The 19278-nt window shown below is 32.4% G+C and overlaps 1 protein-coding gene across 1 annotated transcript; it reads right to left on the bottom strand.

The window, feature by feature from the left end:
• Nucleotides 1–5080: 5080 nt before the first annotated feature.
• Nucleotides 5081–18864, bottom strand: LOC129967070 (apolipoprotein D-like). The gene is made up of 5 exons (XM_056081732.1): nucleotides 18694–18864; nucleotides 14355–14479; nucleotides 12806–12882; nucleotides 10380–10514; nucleotides 5081–5936 (listed from the first exon to the last, which is right to left on the bottom strand). Exons 1-5 carry the CDS (start codon nucleotides 18832–18834, stop codon nucleotides 5782–5784), a joined length of 633 nt encoding a protein of 210 aa, XP_055937707.1. The 5' UTR covers nucleotides 18835–18864; the 3' UTR covers nucleotides 5081–5781.
• Between the last annotated feature and the right edge of the window lie 414 nt (nucleotides 18865–19278).

Genomic DNA, 19278 nt, shown 5'->3' on the forward strand with positions numbered 1-19278 from the left:
CCTACAGTCGGGGAAAGTGTTAGTGATAGAAGCTTTCCATTTCAGGACGAGAATGCCTTAAGGAAAGCAGATAACAAAAAATCGGTGTTTTTTTTTTCAATTGATGCAATGTCAGTATATCAATGACACTTTCAAAGGTTGGTCGAATCAAATCTAGAATCTAGCGAACCTAATTAGAATCTAGTGAATATCTTTGGCTTGCACAAACGAATTTATTAAACAATTTTTGAATTACAAATAGAAATTCCTTAATGTGGCATATTGACTATATTGTTGTTTAAAGTTAAATTGATTTCTAATTTTTCAATTCATTTTTGAATTAGAGATTAATAATGATAAAAGTATGGATTCCTAAAACTAAATTACGATATAAGTGCTGGGACAAACGTGACGCCATTTGCATACAAATCTGACCATGGGACAAAATATGAGAAGAAATTGCGAAAAATGAATTGCAAGTGAGTAAAAGTTGTTGTTGTTGGTGGTGGTTTTTTTTTGTGGGTGTATGTGTGTGTGTGTTTTGGCGCAAGAGCCATATTCGGCTATGCTGCACCAAGCAAATGGTGAACCAAAGAGCAAACTATAAAAATACACATGTCAAAATGTAAAAAAAAGAAGGTATCAACATTAATAATAAATGAGAAGTATGTACAATGTTAAAAATATCTAAGTGAAACTCTGGTGCGAGTAAAATGAAACAATGAATCCAGGTAAAAAGACAAAACATGAAGCTAAAAAGTGCTATATGCAGGTATAAAAGTCAATGGTTTTTAAAAATCTGAAAATGTTTGGGTGGTATTTCTCACCCACCAGATCTTCCAAGGTAATGGAAATGACTTTAAAAAGTTTGAACGAGAGGAATTATAAGATGGACATTAGATTAGAATATGATTTATGGAAAAATCCACTTGACATGTAGACACTTTGGTGTTGCCTCACCAAAAATGAGGTGTTCATGCGTGTAGCAAGTATGTCCTGTACGGAGGCGAGTCAATTTGAGCGCGTAAAAATCCACTTAAATGTTGAAACTGAGCTGTAATTATTCCAAATTTATTTCTACATGAAAATAACCTTTACATTTTAGGCATCACATGAAATGTTCTTTTATATAAGTTTTATGCCTTTCTTACTTTGTGGCAACAGTTTCTTGAAAAGCATTAAATAGCAGCGTTTGCGAGCGTATCCGTTATCGAGAAATGAGCTCCAGCTTAATAATTTTGACAAAGTACAACCTCAAATTTAATTCTCACCATTTTCTCCCTTTAAATTGGTAATTATCAGAGAATGAATCGCAGAAAATCGAAATTGTAGGATGACATTTTTAGAACAGGATTTAGGTTTTCTTTCAACGAATTCGCACAGATAGCAGTTACAGAGATTTTTCGACGTCTATGTTCTTTCTACAGACTAAGTTAAATTCTTTCGGAAATAATGCGCATATTTATCTGCAATTTTTACCATTTATCCCCTTCAATGGGCCTTACTCTTAACAGGAATTACAAAAATTTTGCTCAAATATAAAAATAAAATTTAAATTTTTTTCCAAATTTACTTTTTGAAAACTTATTCCTAATAATAAAGCTGTCTTGATGTTCGACGGTTTATTGTATAAACCTCTATTATTAATACCTATAATTTTTTTAAAATTTTTTCCCCTGAAATCAGCTTTTATGTTAAGTCATTCCCACTTCTCATCCCTTATCAAGGAATGAATATATGGACGGAGAATTCAGCAAATTAAACCACCGAAATTGCTGTTATGCATTTTCTTCTTATAAAGTTCGGCTGAAGTGTAAGTGATAAAAAGAGCAAACGGAATATTTTTGCACAAAATCTGTTCTTTCAATTCTGTATGCTTGATTTAACCTTTTTTGTTACAATCGGAATAAATGGTGAAGAGAGAACGTGACCTTTTGTTAAGTAATCTAGTTTTACAGCTTGTCATATTATTAATTTTCTTTAGTTTAGTTATATTAAAGTCCCGTTTTAAAGCAATATCAGGGCTATTTTGGGACGGACATCGTATTTTTGAATCACTGTTCAGATGATGAGGACAACAACTGGTTTAATTTTCTTAAGTTATTATTGATGGGACGAATTCCGCTTTATAGGAATCCCGAATGAATTTATTTCCATGAAAATTTAATTTTTAAAGGGTTGACTACATATTAATAGAGATAATGAAATGGAGTGAATTAACATATTGTTATAGTTACTTGGCAAACAGAAGAAAGCGTGCCATCTGCTGCAAATTGTATGGTTTGTTTGCGTTGCATTATAAAAGAGAAATATCGTAACATTTTTTTCGTTAATTTTTTTTTTTTTTTGACCACGAGATTTTGAGAAATCTCTACGTTTCAGACCTCCCGAGCCAGAGAATAAATTATGTCTATCTACTGGTTCGTGAACTCGATATAGCTAGATGGGTGAATATTAGTTTTGATATTATATCTAAACAAAAATCAAATTATTAATTTTGTCAGTCAAAAAACAAACTGTTTGTTTGCTTATTTGTCCTTGTGTATGCGAATGTGATGACTCAAAAAATGCAGCGAGCTTGATAAAGGAAATCTTATTAAGATCTTGGCATCAATAGTATTGATCTGTATCACATATTAGATTCTCGGAAGATAAACACAAAGTATGGCGTATTGTGCAGGATACTGGTAGGATATTTTTGATGTTTCTTTTTGCAATCTAAAATTTGGCGTGTTACATGTGAGCACGAAAAAATTCCATTATTTCGTTCATTATATAGAAAAAATGAAATACATTTTTAGCAATATTATGAAAAGTGGTTTTCGTTTATCAGGAATGAGGAAATCAAAACAAAATTATATAGATGACAGAGCGTATTCTGAATTTTTTAGAATTTAAGAATTATTGAATGAATACTTTTAATTTTTTATTAGTTTCTGAAAATTTTAGATTATGAAACTTATAAACTGCAAATTTTAAATATTTTGACACAAATAAAACTGGTTGTTGATATCATATTACTATTGTTCATGCTTGAAACGTTTTCTAACGATAAACGTTTTAAACTCTAAATTTTTAGAATCAATTTTTAATTATACCATTAACGTCCCTTCTTTTATTGGAAGAACCTTATCTGTTTGAATAAAACCGCTTGTTACTGAAAAAGGAAACAACGAAATTTAAACTGTTGTTATCCCTTTTCACAACCTGCTTAGACAACAGATAAAAATATTATAAACTTTTGTAAAATTCCTAGTTATTTTTATTTTATCACATTTGTTCAATAAAGTAATCAGTATGTATATTTAATCATAGTTATGTTACATAAATATATTATAATTTCCATTCATTAATTGTTTTCCGTAAATGGAATTTTTCCATTACTTTCTCTCAGAATATATGCGAGAAAGTAATGAATCTCGAATTCAAGAATTCAGTCAACAAGAACGCCAGAGAAAATAATTTCAAACTTTTAAATGAGCACAAAACAGCGTGGGATAAGCTGTCCCCAACAATACAAGAGCATTGAATATGGCTTAACTCCCTGTCGGCATCTTCATTCTTCTTAACATGAAACCGTCCCATTATTGACAATTAAAGTGTCATAATATGACGTAATAATCTCTGATTTCTCGCATTCGAAGAACTTACGTGAATCATTTCATCTTCTATAAATCACTGTCAAATTTCACAGCATTTTCAAAATCTGAATTAAAACAGACATGTTTTTCATGAATTTGAGAAATATCCACAGTTAATTTAAGAATAATAAGAAACTTTTTGAATGCATTACTTAAAAAAAAAATTCTTCCCAAATATCATGTTTCAGCATTTCAACAAATTTGCACAATCTACATCCTCAAAAATGGAAATTGAATTGTGGAAAATCAATTCTGATTTCCATTCATAACTTTTTCAATCGGTTTGTGAAATTCTTATCAAACGAAGGAAATAATGCGAAAAGACACTAGACAGCTTATTTATCCGAGAAAACGAAGAAATCATACGGCTGCATTAGTTAGGTGTTATGAATATTATTTCTACGAATAATAATCGGCAGAAATTAATTCAGTTCCCGTTCATCTAAATAAAAATCTCAGCAACTCTCTTCTTGGTGAAACAAGACACAAATTGACACAATGGACCGGCTCTCAGAATAGATTCTCACAATTTTTCTGATTTAAAAAAAGTATTTGATGATTTCATGATGCTTTATTATCAAATACCGCCCTTGTTCTTTTCAACCAAGTCTGATATATTATTAACTTGGCGTTTGAGAAACAGAAATAAAACCATTGGTTTTATTTCAAAGGCACGAAACTTCACTGTGCCAGCAATAATTAGCAGCCCTTTCTCCCTTCCCTTCTCCATAACCTCACTTTAGGAAATTAAGCAGATAAAATGATACAATGCAACTTCTTCGTAAGCTAAGCACATAAATTGGAACAGCATAACTGTATTTCCTTGCTATTACTCGGTGCGAAAGCATATATGAGTGAATAAATATCAAACTTAATGGAAAATAAATATTCTTTCTTCTTTTCCACTGCATGGCATCAATTAGATCACAAAACAAATCTGTTTTACTGCAACATTTTATCTACGATATTTCTTGAAATCCATTAAACATTTTCCCTCTTCATAAGAATTAGAATAAAATCCATAGAAAGGCTTGCACAAAAATTAATACAGAGACTATTATCAATCTTTTTCATATTTTTCTAAAGAAACTTTGTAGAATAATTTCGTAAATGTTAATTAAATTTCTGTATTATTTAATCCTTTCTCAAATAATATTCAAAAACACTTTATTTTTGCTCTTGATTTTTGATATTACTTTTTCCAACAGAAATAGAAAACATAAGTTAAAACATTAGATTAACATTAGATCATTGTTCAAAAATAATTTCTTTAATTTTTGCAGCAGTGAGCAACATCCTTAAACAATAAGTTTCAAAATATTAAATAATTTCACACTTATTTTCTTTTCTGGTTTAGTTATTGAAGCATTTATGATAGTTTTTCTATTTTCTCGAGCACCAACCCACTTTTATTCACAGCAGGCGGCATTCATTAAAATGAAACCGAGAGAATCCAACAAAAAGTTTTTTTTTTTTTTACACATTTATTATGTCTGCCTGCAGACGATTTCACAACACAAAAAATAAGTTAATATCAAAACAACTACATAAGTTAACAGACAGAGGATTGTTTTGTTCGCGAAACATAAAATTTTCTGATTATATTCTGTGACAACCTAACCTGATAGCGGAGATCTTGACTTGGAGACAGAGGGGACAATTATTCAACAAGCAAAGAAAAACAAGAGAGTATTCATTATTTAGGGGTTTTTTTGACATTTGCTTGCATATGTTATTATTCTTCCACCAAATTATAAACAACATCCTTTCTCACATACGAAATGTGATTAATATACTTTCTCATATGCGGAATGTATTAAGAGAAAGTATTGTAATCGTTAGATTTTATTAAATATCCATATTTTCAGACCTCATTGAATCCGACAAGAAGACTCGTTTGTCTCTGTACTTTTCTGAGTATTAGTGAAGACGGCATGAAAGAAGACAACGAATGAAATTTGTTATAGGATGCTCCGAAATTGAACATTATCAAATTTCGAATAAAATCCTTCAATCGAAAGATTGTCCATCTGTCTGTTCGTATACGAATGCGATAACTGAAGAGGAGAAATTTCTTCATCTTCACTCTCAGGCTATATTGTCACAGATTACAGAAATAATTCGCTGCATTGTTGGGATTTTGTTGATTGAGAATGAGGTTCTATGAAGGTGTCACGCTGGAAGTCTCTTGGCAGTTATCTTGGGGAACTGGTCTCAGAGTCCGTCTCGTGATGGCGTTCGTGTCCAGAAAGCCGTATATTTTCTCTCTCACATCGGCGTCGAGGGTGCGTTTCCTTGAGAGAATCCACAAGTTTTCTGATAGAGAAAAGTTTTGAATTTATTAAAATCCATCATAAAATCAATTTTATTTCTTCAAATTCATTTTGAGCTATGTCCAAGGGAAATTGAAGGAAAAAAATATTTAAAATACTAGATAATGGGACTATAGCAATTGACACAAAAAATTTTGAGGGAAAAAAAGGAAAAAAAGAAATCATTTCGAATTTTTGGGCATTTGAAAGATGTTATTATTAAGCGAATTATTTGAAAAATTTGACTCAATGTGAAATCGGGCTTAATATAAATAAACTCGGATGATCAGGTTTCTATTCTATAGCATTCTTATTTTCATTCATAACGCATTCTTATAAACAAACCAAAAAAAATCAGGATTATTATTTTGAAATACTTAATAGATTGTTTAGAACTGATATAAACTAAATTGAGTGGGAAGAACAGGGAATGAATTTAACCAATAGTAAAAATGTAGAAGTTATAAACAAAAAAAAAAATGAATGTAATGGGCGAGTCATGGATAGAGTAACCAAATATCAATTGGATATTTTTGATACGTATTAAGACTGGAATGAATTTATTTCCTAGTAAATTCGTATTAGCATAACCGAGAAAGAAACCTTGACATTTTTTGGCCGTAATGTTAGCGTGACGCTTGAAAACAAATTTTTTAAATAACTTTTGAAAGCAATTGCTTTTAAAGAAAATGCACTTTAAATATTCCGAAAATGGCTTGTCATTGAAATAAATTGAAGAAAATAATTCAGCAATCGGTGTCACAAATATTGAAAATACAAAAAATAAGAATAGAATACTGATTAAAATCTTCACTTTATAAGAAATTAACTAAACTTAATTAACTTATTATAAAAAAAAACGTTTTAGAAGTTGGGAAAAATCTACAAGGTAATTTAGGTTTTCTTTCATAATTTTGACGCGGAAAATCTAGTCCCGAAATAAGTGTTCCTAGAAAATCAGAGCTGTATCTAATACTTGTAAGATACAAAATCACTTCCGACCTTTTCATTATTGAATATTGAAATAAAATTCAGTATTTAAAAAGTTAGCTGAGATGTAATACGCTTTTTCAGTCGAAGAAAAACAAAGGGTTTGAAGGTTTGGAAAGCGGGGAAACAGGCCTGACTTAAATGTCAACAAATGAAATGACTGTTGCAAATCATACTTGGAATATTTTAAAGAAAAAGAAAAATATTTTAAGAAAGGTGGGGGGGGGGGAATTGCATAATTAAGTACAGTGGAACCTCACTGATTGAGCATAATTCGTTCTCGAATCTCATTTGTAAGGCGAAACGTTTTTTAGCGAAACAATTGTTTTCAACCGAGACCATGCAAAATGAGATAATGCGTGTCATCCCGAAAAAAAAAAAAAAAAAAAATAGTTAAACAAATTTTTAATAATGTAAATAATTATTTATAATTCATGCCCTTTTTACAAAAATAATTGCCTAAAAGTATTTGTTCTAGGCTATGCTTCGAAGTTTAGTGAAAGCGAGACACGAACGTGATAACATCGTTAAGTGAATTTGCAGTGCACATCGCTGCTACTTTGCAGTTCCAAAATTTCTTTAATGATGTTGAGTATATTCTTCCACCGGTTCATCGATGTCGTTGCTATCCACCTATAGTCCCATAAATTTGGTCATGGATAAAATCTCATCCATTAAGATTTCACAGAGATTTCCTCAAACCGCTTGGAGTTGCGTTGAGCCGAAATTTCTTTCATGTAAATATAAAGATTTTCTTCAAACAAGCGCTTAATACGGACTGATACAAGTCAAACCAGCATGAAATGTCCCCTCGTTACTCATTTTTCGAAACATCACACGTTAAGTGAGTCACTCACCTTTAAAAATTTTATTTGCTCGTTAAGCAAGTGTTGAAAAAAATGAGTGTTTATTAGAATTTTGTATATATATATATATATATATAATTTTAAGGTGATATACTCGGTAATTATTTTCACGTGAGATAATATTTTTTGAAATTATCGTAAACGCATCGAAATTTTGATAAATTTTTTAATAATTAAAACTAATTCAAAGAATAGAGAAATTGTTTTGAAATGCACGTACCCTTCCTATAAATATATTATCCCAAGCCTAGTAACTCTAATTGTAGTAGTTTGGCCTATCATGCGCTAGCAGATAGACAGACAAAAGATACATTTTCGCTTTTAATATTAATATACGTATAAAATTGTATAATGGATATTAAATATAAGCAACTCTTTCATTTAAGAGGCATCAGAAGGATACATAAAAAAATGCTTTTTATACAAATTTATAAATCATTTCGAAAGTTTTTAACAAAATTTTACTATTCCTGTTCAGAAAATGTTATATATATATATATATATATATATATATATATATATATATATATATATATATATATATATATATATATATATATATATATATATATATATATATATATATATATATATATATAAATTGTTTAAATCTCTAAAAAAAGTTTAAAATAAGAAAAATTCCAACTGTTATTTGTGTGAAAATTTTGATATATTAGAAAAATATAAAATCAATATGCAAATTTATTCCATGGGGCCAGAATAAACTTGCTGAGGAGAACATTACATAGGGCTAACATTCTTGGGGCGGCCTCCTCCAAAATGATTTCATATATGCTTTAGGACCGCGGTGGCCCCGTGGTAAGGTCTCGGCTACGGAACCGGAAGGTTTCAGGTTCGAGACCCGATTCCACCGAAGAACCGTCTTGCAAGCGGGTCCGGTGCACATTAAATCATCATTCCGGTGATGTGGTGTAGAAGTTTGGAGGGAAGTACCAACTCAGGTGTCGCCGTTGGCATCTGATTGCTGTTCAAAATGACGAGGTCCGCTCCAAAATAGCCCTAGTGTTGATTTAAAAATGGGACTTTAAAATAACTAAACAAAACTAAGCATGTGTGTTTTAATTTGTCACGCATTATGCTTGTAAATGCTTTCACACAATTTAATTATATTTTCATTAATAATTCTTATTTTTAACTGCTATATTATTTATTTTTCATAAATAGATTAACTAGTATGTATTGACCAGCTGCTATACCATATTAGTTCAAAAATATTTCATATATATTATTTAAGATTAACTTCAACTCTCCATCTCGGCATACATTTTTTTGAGGGAGAATATGAGGATGGCAATTTAAAATTTGAGTTGGGCCGCTATTTTGGTTTTTATCACAGATATCATTTTATGTAGGTACGCCTCCAGCAGTGAGGCTAGAAATAGTTCATTTGAACAATCGCTTCTCAGATTATACAACCAAAACTTAAGATTTCAATTTTTAAAAACTATGTCGTTAAAGAGAGGTATATTGAAAATTACGGAATTCGAAATGAGAACAAAATTCCATTGTTGCTCCAGAATAATTAGCCTTCATGAACCAAGGATTCGTGATAAAGGTACAGAATTGCAGAACTGTGTTGGTCAAAGCGGCCTTGGGAATTTAGAGAGAAATTCATCTGAGGTAGAAATCTGACTTAATACGCTTAATAGATGGGATAATGGAACTTGCGCTCACTCCGTAGGTTTACTGGAGCTTCATTACCTTTGGCAGGAAAGCTTGGCGAGCATTTAGAGGAATTACAGAGAACGCCTATTTCTCATTCTTATAAAAGATGATTGATCGGTGAGAGTTATCGCTCATGGAATAATCACCTTTTTCCCTACGGTAAAATTAATTAAGCCTCTTAAAGAAGGCGAGAAATATCTTAGAAATTTTACCTCTCGATTTATTGTTCAATGTTCCTGCTGTTTTTCCTCCATTTTCAATAGTCAAAGTTTATATATAAAGATAAACTTTATAATATGACAGCCATTCTAATGCTTGAGTGCAAGTGACACTATTTAATGAATCAGCGCCTATGCGATTGAGCGCAAGTGTCACACAACCTAATAGATACTTAAAACTTTTCAGGGTAGTCGACCTACATTTGTGAAAAAAACAGCAGAGAAAAATCATACAGTTAGTTTAAATTGAACAAGCAATTCTCGACTCAAGCATAAATCTAAAGTGTGTATGCTTTAGCCGAGAACTGCTCTATATTTCACAATCAAGCGTTAATCAAAAATACGACATGAAGCAAATTTTTGAATGGAGCTGGATAGGATCAAAGAAGGATGCATCGTATTGAAATTCCGCAGCCGTGCTTTGGCTTGTCTTAAACCATTAGGCTAGCCAATTGCTGCATTAATATTTTCCTTGTCGACAGTCAACAGAAAATTGACTTCTGAAAAGTAAATTTCATTTTCATATGTGTATGTTGATATCTGGGGATGTATTTCGGAAGCAACACTACGCAGTTAAATGTGTGAAAAACTACGAAGAGCAATTATCATGATGTCTGTCTTGTAATTTGAAATAAATTTCAAGTGAGCAAGACGAGTTATTTCGCATAAAGAAGAATCCCTGCTTACCAGTGTGTGACAGATTCCTCAAAAAGTCGAGGCCTGATATGGGCAGAGGCGGGTCGACATTTCTGCAGGACCAAACAACGGCGTAGTTCTCGTAATCGGACATCAGGACGTAATTCGTGCTTTGTGTGGGGAGTGCTGGAAGGGAATTCAATTGATCAGTCACAGTGAAGGAGATTAATTGCCTGTAACTTTGTAACAAAAATACCTTTTAAAAAAATAGTCGCAAATTCTTTATTAAGAAACATTCGTGAATGTAATTTTACTTTTTGGAACATGATTTTTCTTTGTTTCCAGTCGTAAAGATTTCACTTTATGACTGGAAACCTTTTTTTTTTTTTATAATAAGCCATTTTTTTAAAAACTGAAAATGGTTTTGAACGAATGAACTAATAACAACTGATATCTCACATTCGAAGTTATTTTTTGTTATTTTCTTAAAAGGCTCGAAATGAATTGCGTGAACTTTTTTTTTTATAACAATTGCAAATATTTTCTGCTCGGCGATTTCATTTCAAATCTCAATACATTGGCGAGAGTTCACAGTCCCTGCGTTTATTCGAAGCACCACTGGGGTCATTGGTGATCGTTGAAGCTAAGATTATTAAAAACTCATAATTCGAGTAAAATTCCTGTTTCTAAATTTTTAAATATTGCATAGTTACGAAAATTGTGTGAAGAAATTAATGCAATATAGAACATACAAACGTAACAAACGATTGCATTTCAAACACCGTGGGATCATCGGTGACTTCAGTAAAATAAATGTATTTTATTTTCTGGTATTTGGTATGTAATCTTTACTTAAAAACTATTGAAACTATCGTTCATTACCAGATTTCGAGCGATGTCCATTCATGACAGGAGGATCCATCTTTCGCCACGGGAATATGATAATAACGAACACAATTATTTGATAAATTAAATGTTCCATGATATTCGGTTATATGCTGTATCTGTAAATATGGCTATCAATCCAATGACGAGTTGACATTCGGTTTGGCTATTGATGAACTTGTAAACTCTATTATATAATAACATTGAAAGTTAGATGAGTGAATTTTAGTATAGGGTTGTTAACTCGGTACAACTACCGAGGAAAGAAAAATCACAAAAAGAAAGAGAGGGGGAAAAAATTAATGCAGAAAGTATGCTGAAAATGTCTGTAATGTATGTTTGAGCAGCTGGTGAAGGATATTAAAGTCTTCCTTAGCCAATGTTTCATAGTCAAGACGGGATTGCGGTTTGGCCAAGAAGGTCTCGGCTGCAGAACCGGAGGGTTTCAGGCTCGAGACCCGATTCCACTGAAGAACCGTCGTGTTAGCGGCTTTGGTGCCCGTTAAATCCTTCAAGGCCAAACGTCCTCCTGCTGAGAGGGGTTTGACGGTTGAAAATTATGAATCAATTAATGATTAATTAAAAATTTTGACCACGGTTGAAAATTACGAGGTCCGTGCGAAAACAGCCCTAGTGTTACTTTAAAAACGGGACGTTAACATAACTAAACCAAATTAAACTTATATTAAATACCATGCTTCCGTCTTTCCAGAATCTTCATAATGATCAGGATGAATCTTCACTCTAGAGATGTTTTGTTTTCACAATAATTTAGCACCAAGAAGATTGGTTGCCAACCTCTTAAATGGCCATAAAGTATCCGAGTTTTGTGATGTACTAAATAATTTCTGAATTGAATGAAGCTCGATTAATATTGACTTTGGGTACGAATAGTAATATTCGAAGGCCCATTTCCGATCATTTCAACTATTCCGCCAAATTTCAAGGCGGCACATTTCGAGATTTTTCGTCAATTTGGAATCATTGATTTCTATGTTAAACCTGTCTTACTAATTGATCAGGAATCTCCGTTCCTAGTGTATCTAAGCGTCGAGGTTAATAACAACTTGAAATGCATACAGTGCGACCGCCATTTTGTAAAAGGCATTGACAAAAGTGCGAGCGACTCCCTAGACCATTACTGCATCTCCTCTAAATCTGGTTGATCACCGACAGGAGAGTAAAAGATGACGTCTTAACAACTGGTTGAAGGTTTCCTAGATAAATCAGTCTTATCAGATCGCATTTCAGTGTGATAAAATGGCCCATTTCGTTGTTATAATCTATAAAACTACGAATTTTCATATCATTTCAATAATTTCTAGGAACTTCGCAGAATTGCGCCTCATCTTTTCCCTCTGCAAGGTAGAATCATGATGATTCCAGTGACTGAGTATGGCATGGAAAATGAGAAAAAGAATACTCGAAACGAGAAATTTAGTTCTTATTGTATGACAAAATTAAATATTATTAAATATACACAACTTTTTAGCCTTTAACCTTTAAATTGCATGTAGTTACTCTTAGTTAACTTCGTGCGATGAGAAATTTCGATCTGATTTTTTTTCAAAACTGACAAATGATATACTTACATCCTTCCCCTCGCAAGATGATTCGGGCCGGACTGTTGGGAGTGAAGGTTGCCACCGCCGTCATGGATCTTCTGAACCTAATAATAAAAATAATTCTAATAAAGTCTAGGAAGGAAAGGTATACATTTTTACTGTCGAGTAATTTCAAAACATTGAGAATTAAAAAAAAACCCTAACATTTCTAATGACAAAATATGACATCTTTTGTATAAAAAATAGGCTATAATAATGCACAGTTTAAGATACCCCATCAGAGTTAATGAATTTTTGTTTGTTTGTTATTTTGTGCTTATTTCATCTCAAAAGTGATGTCAAATATCAGAATTACATTGCACGATACATTTAACCACTCAACAAAATGTGTACAAATTTACATAAATTAGAGTAAGAAATGCTAGAAAGTTAATTTTTAATGGTTACTATAAGTGAAAATTTGATTAAATTGAATGAATGTAACTTCTAAATTTAAAATTCCTTTATCTGAAACCTTCTTTTTTCAAGAAAATATGGTAAGAAAATAATTTTATCAATTTTATCAATCTATATTAATCAATTTGATATTGAAAAAGATAAAAATAGTCAGAACATTAGCCTGAAGCAACGCTTAAAGTAGTTTAATCCAATTACATAATAATTTTTTTTTATAATCTTATTGTGAAAGATTAAAATATAAACGTATTTTTAATTAATTAAACATACATTCTAAGCATTTAATTAAGATTTCAGTTACCCGACGTGAGTCAAAAAAAATCCTTAGCTCAAATACGACGCTATTTACCTCTAATTAGAAATTTTTTGAATGAGTGAAGTTTAATTTATCGTTAGATTCCATTTTGAAAATCTAAATATAAAAAGGGAATATTCTGATAATGATATGTAAGCGTCAACACGGGTAGGGCTTCTATCTCATGAATAATACTTAAAAGAATGTTAGTAATACTCAAAATTAAACAATCATTCTTATTTTCTCGCTTTCGACGATTGTAAACAATCAAAGTTAACGTGGCTGAAAAATTGTGCATTATACTTTAGATACTAAAGAAGATATTGATACGTCTTTTATTTTAAAGCTTGCACACTTGAAATGATGGGACAATCATTACAACAGATGACAGTCCTCAGATCAAACGCTAAATGAGTTCGGCAATTCTCTTCTGTAAAGCAAATGATAAAATGAAACATTTTGTTTTTTAGGAGGAACTGAAATTCTAAGAGTTTGCTTACATTTACTTGAAAATTATCGAGGAGTTATTAGAATTAAATCTGAAGGAATAAGTAACATTGAATGCAATGTTGGAGGTGCTGCGATTTAGTATTGAATCTTCATCACCTTCTTAAATTGTCTGTGAGTGAAAAATATCTGCTTGAACCGAGTGACTCTATTCCATCAGCACAAGATGTTGCACTCTATTTCCACACTGTTACTCGACATTCTGAAGGCAGGATAATATTGTGAAGATATCGTAACAGTGTTGTTGTGCATTTTGTGCTAATAGAATATCATCCATTTGGGAGTGAGAATCACTGAGATTAGCGAGAGGGTACTCACGGAATCGCGCTGGCCGTCTCCACTCGGATCCTGCCACTCTCCTCCCTGTAGTCGACGCTGATGCACCTCCAGCCGATCTCAGCCATCACGAACGTGCGCTCCACCTCGTACCAGCGGCCCAGGAACTGAAGAGGAAGAGATTAGAGGAGGTATGATGATGTCCTACTGCATACGATTGCATACTGATACTGAGAAGGTATACTGATGCTTACACAACATGTTAGAAAATATAACAAGCACTTATGCAAATGGACCCCGATTTCAAAAAAAAGTGGAACCAACGTTTATTTCTTTTAAATATTGCCAAAAAATCAATTATGAAATTTTATTAAATACGATGGGTATTTATATGAGAACACTTTGATTTCTCTTGAAATTGTAAAGCAAAATTAAAAAAAAAATAATTTTTATATGATGCTAACTGTGTAAAATGCCATCCCATGTTCCATTCGCATTCATCTATGAACATATTTTTGTCGATAAAATTCGCAATTATGTTTCTCTCTAAGTACAAGGAGAACTATCACAAATTTAAATGAAGATACTTATGGTAAGAATGTAAATGAATTGAGTAAAGGAAAACTGCGAAATGCAAATGCCAATCCGGCAGCACATCACTCGAGCATATCGATTTAAATTTGTTAAGCACGGATACTAATTACTATTCTGTTTGATCGATCCTTACTTGAATACAGTAGGAGAATCTAAAATGCTCCATTCGAATAATGTGCTTTCACTCACTCACGGTTCATGATTTCAGTGCTGCAAAGAATATTTCACAAGAGAATACAATCAAAAAACATTTTTTAAGCACAGATTTACCTCTAAGTAGCTCAGAATGTTTCGTTTTACTTATTCGAATCGCATTTTAGAAAATCATAGACATATTCTTTTTTCGATGAGTGACATCTAACAAAAGAAAATGAACTCTCCAGAGTACAGTTTCTCACACGGTATTTTTTTGTTCGCTATTGTGAATATATGTTAATATATATTTAAGGAATATGTTTGGTATATGCAGTTCTGATGATGACATGAAATGCATTTCATTTTGTATAGATAAGTGATTTAACTCATTGCTGTGATCCCCCCCCCCATTTTCTAATTAACTTTCATTGCGCATTTCATAATATAGCAATTTTGCTTAGTTGCAGTTAAAATCCCCTACAGTAGTTAATTTTGTTGGGAAGGTGAGGAGGAAGGTCCGTGTTTGACCAGTTCGTGGTTAGGGGCCAATTGCCTCGTAGAAGATGTCAGTTTGAAGATCAAAATTAGAAATCTTGTACAGCTCCTGCGAAACAACGAAGAATTGATCTCCCCAGACCCAAGTCCTGAATAAATATTCGCCTCGTACCTCAATTAAGCCCTTCTCCAAAAAATATTAACTTCAACAGAATTCCACAACACACAAAACACTCCCTTTATCAACATTGTATTATATATAGTTATTTAAGTGTGTGTGTGTGCACCGTATGTAAATTTAATTTTTTTTTCTTCTTAATAAATCTTCCGACGTATATCCTTTCAACCAACAGGGAATCCTAGAGATTCCAAGTTCGGGGATATTCTGTGGCGGAAGAAAGAAAGTGTTATGGCGGATTATGTTAAAGGCAGCAGTGGGCCACAACAAATCCTGTCGATACTGCTACGTTCAATGGTGGCGAGGTGGTCGGCAGTACACAAGAAGAAGAAGAAGTAGATAATTTGTTATTCAGTTTGTACATTAATCTGTTTAATTATGTATTTTATGATACCTAAGCAATGAGCGGTCATTGTTACTTAAATTTAATTCATAGTGAATAATCTTAATTAAATCTCATCTTTTTATTAAATCACTCTGTTGAATGTTTTTATAACAGGTGAATGTTAGAGCCTAAGCCAACCATTTCGTTAGTTGCAAAACATTTGCATACATTTTCATTTTGTTTTCAAAATATAATTTAGTTCCGAGGGTAGTGAATTTTTGTGCAATGCCCCCCCACCCGGTAGTTTCCAATTTCTTTTTTAGTTGTTTACAGCAATTGACTCTTGCAGCGTACCAAAAATTCAAGTTATTGCCATTACGAAATTAATATAATTAATTTGGTGGGTGTGCTAGCTTATCTCAGAAATCAGCTGCTTTGCTTAATATATAATTATTTCAGTTCGAAGATGTTTCATACATTACCAGCAGGGCCTGTGTGGCGTTGCCCGTGATAACATGAATGTCAGGCAAAATCGGAATTAAAATAATATAAAATAAGGCTATAGAAAAGAAATAAAAAAAGAACCACGTCTTTGTCATAATGATACTGCGTGGGCAAGATGATCAAAACCTCAATAAATAACTGGAAATGAAGGTGCACCAAACAAAGAGACAATGGAAGTAGGAAGTTTGTTGCACATATTGTTATTGGAATTTAAATTATATAAAAAAGATTTTCATGATGCTTGATTTCCTCTTTACACCTCACTCCTTTATTGGAACTGGAAAATGTGGCTCCTTGCCAGATTAAGGAAGATCCTCCCTCAGATCTGCGGTACAGTGGCGGATCAGTAAAGCAAATCATTGAACTCAGCAAAAAAGCAATTCATTGAAAAATCAATGAAAGAAAGGAAGTATTTTGATTGCTCTTTTATAAATGAGAGAGAAATCCTAGACTAATGACCACAAAAAAATCTGAAAAAGAAATGTGTTAGCATGCTTGGAGCAAGGAGTTGAGTTTCAAGTCTTAAAATATCTCCGTAAAAAGTTACTAATTTTTGAGCATTTCTCAAAATTCAGTGAATTAGTCAGAGGTTCAAAAAAATTTCTTTTATCGCAATTGTTAGCTCTCTTCGATGGTGCACAGACTGTTTTTTTTCTACAGAAACGATACTACGAGTCGATAGGGAGGTAAAGGTCCAAGATAACATAAAACATTAAGTAAAAAACTCGGTACATTCAATTTTAAAATACAGGTTTCAAGATGCGATGAGACAGCCTAAGTAGCCATGTGTAAAATTTCACGATCGGAAATGTGATAGATTTGTACACACACACACGAACACTTCTTTTTATAAACATAGATTTCTCAGTTTTGATTGCAATTTCAATATTAGCACTGCCTACCATTAAATTCCGGCGAAATATGCAGATTGTAGTTTATAAAAAGTGTAGGGGACCGCTATTTCGGTCATTATCCTAGACTAATCATTTTATGAATGCCTTTGCTTTAAAGTTAAGATTATGAGGTCACAATGGCATTCGCGCAGCTACAGAGCGCAGTAGTCATTCTCAAAAGTCAACTCAAGTACATTTGAAACATTCTTCTTTAAGCAGGCCATGCATATAAATATCAGATTTCTTTATGTTGTAGCAATGGGGGAATGAAAATCAAGATACCATTCTCATTTGGTTTCCAAATAAATGTCATTACAAATCAGACTGAAGCAAATGCATTAAATTTTTAATATTAGACGAGACCTGAAAGGCTCTTCTTTTTATTTCCTATGTAATGATTTTTTTTTTTAAATTTGTATTTAAGCTTTTAAAGACAGGCCATAAGTTGTTTGTCTAAAATGCTTATGTTGCATTATTGGATTTATCATGAAATTTATATTGTGCTGAAACGATGTTTAAAAATATTTGTAATAGTATGAGTAAAAAAAAAAAATTAATGAATAGGAAATTAAAGTATATTCAAATCAAATTTTCAAAAGTTATACACTGATCAAATATCGTCTGCTAACAAAATATATAATTTCAAAGCCTCATGCCACTTGATAAATAATTGCACAGAATAATTTTCCTCTTCTTCTTTTTTTTAGTTTTATTAACAAGTAAAATATTTGTCATGACTTCTTATTCTAATTAAATCGATTTCAAAATATACACTTATAATTCTTTTATTTTACCGAAACTGTTGTCCTGCAATGATCTTATTTCAACATCCTACATATTTCTGTTTAACAATTTAACAAAAGAATAACTTCTAAAATTCCAGCTAGGCACAAATAAACCATGCTTGGACACCATTTTTTCAACTTCCACACCACACAAATGAGAAGAATTTCGATTCTAGACAACATATTCAATTCCCCAAGTCCACAAACACTGCGTAAATATAGTAAAATCAGTTTCCGGATCAGGAACTGTTTTGTATCAAAACTGAGACTTTAGTGGCCGCCGTGGCAGCCACAGAACAAAAAAACAGCAGGAACATTCGCTTATATTTAAATGCCGCGTGTTAAATGTAAGCGAAAATTAGCATTTATTTTTTGATGTGAGCGCGATATACAGATAGTCAATTGACAACGTTTATTCTGTTTTATGTCTGTCATATCAATCAAATAAGTTAGATAAATATTGTTGACTTACGTCTTGGGCGGAGAAATTGGACTGCATCGGCGGGCTTGGACACGCCCCGAGCAATAGTGTCTGCGCATGGACATAACAGACGAGGAATGCGTAGAAAATCGCTGCACCAGTCACAAAGTGACAGTTCCGATGTCCTGCCATGTTGCTTCGAGAGATCAGTTCCCGTCCCGGATTCGAGTCTCGCTTATATACCCAGGAAGTGGGCAAAAGTCATAAGCGAACTTGTGACCGATTTTCAAGAGCACCGGGGGTCACGATAAAGTAGTGACAGAACAGCTCTTCCGCCCGACTTTTCTGACCTTGATGTGAAATTTATCCGGTAATTAAAAGTAAACAGAGGGAAACAAAAAGAGTGCTCCTGTTATTTTTTATTCTCTTTACTTTAAGAGAAATGGTTCCTGTATTTTGAGTTCTCTGAAATGGTGGAATTTCAGTGATTTATAACTATATTAAAATATGTATTTTCAGTTTGTAAGAGAAATTTCAGATGTCATTCTCTTTTAACTTGTAACGTATTTTTGAAATAACAGAAATTGAAATCATTTCAGAAATAGATGTAAAGAATTTCGAAGCTAATAGAAAAAT

This window comes from Argiope bruennichi, chromosome 4 (genome assembly GCF_947563725.1).
Source record: "Argiope bruennichi chromosome 4, qqArgBrue1.1, whole genome shotgun sequence".
NCBI classification, from domain to species: Eukaryota; Metazoa; Arthropoda; class Arachnida; order Araneae; family Araneidae; genus Argiope; species Argiope bruennichi.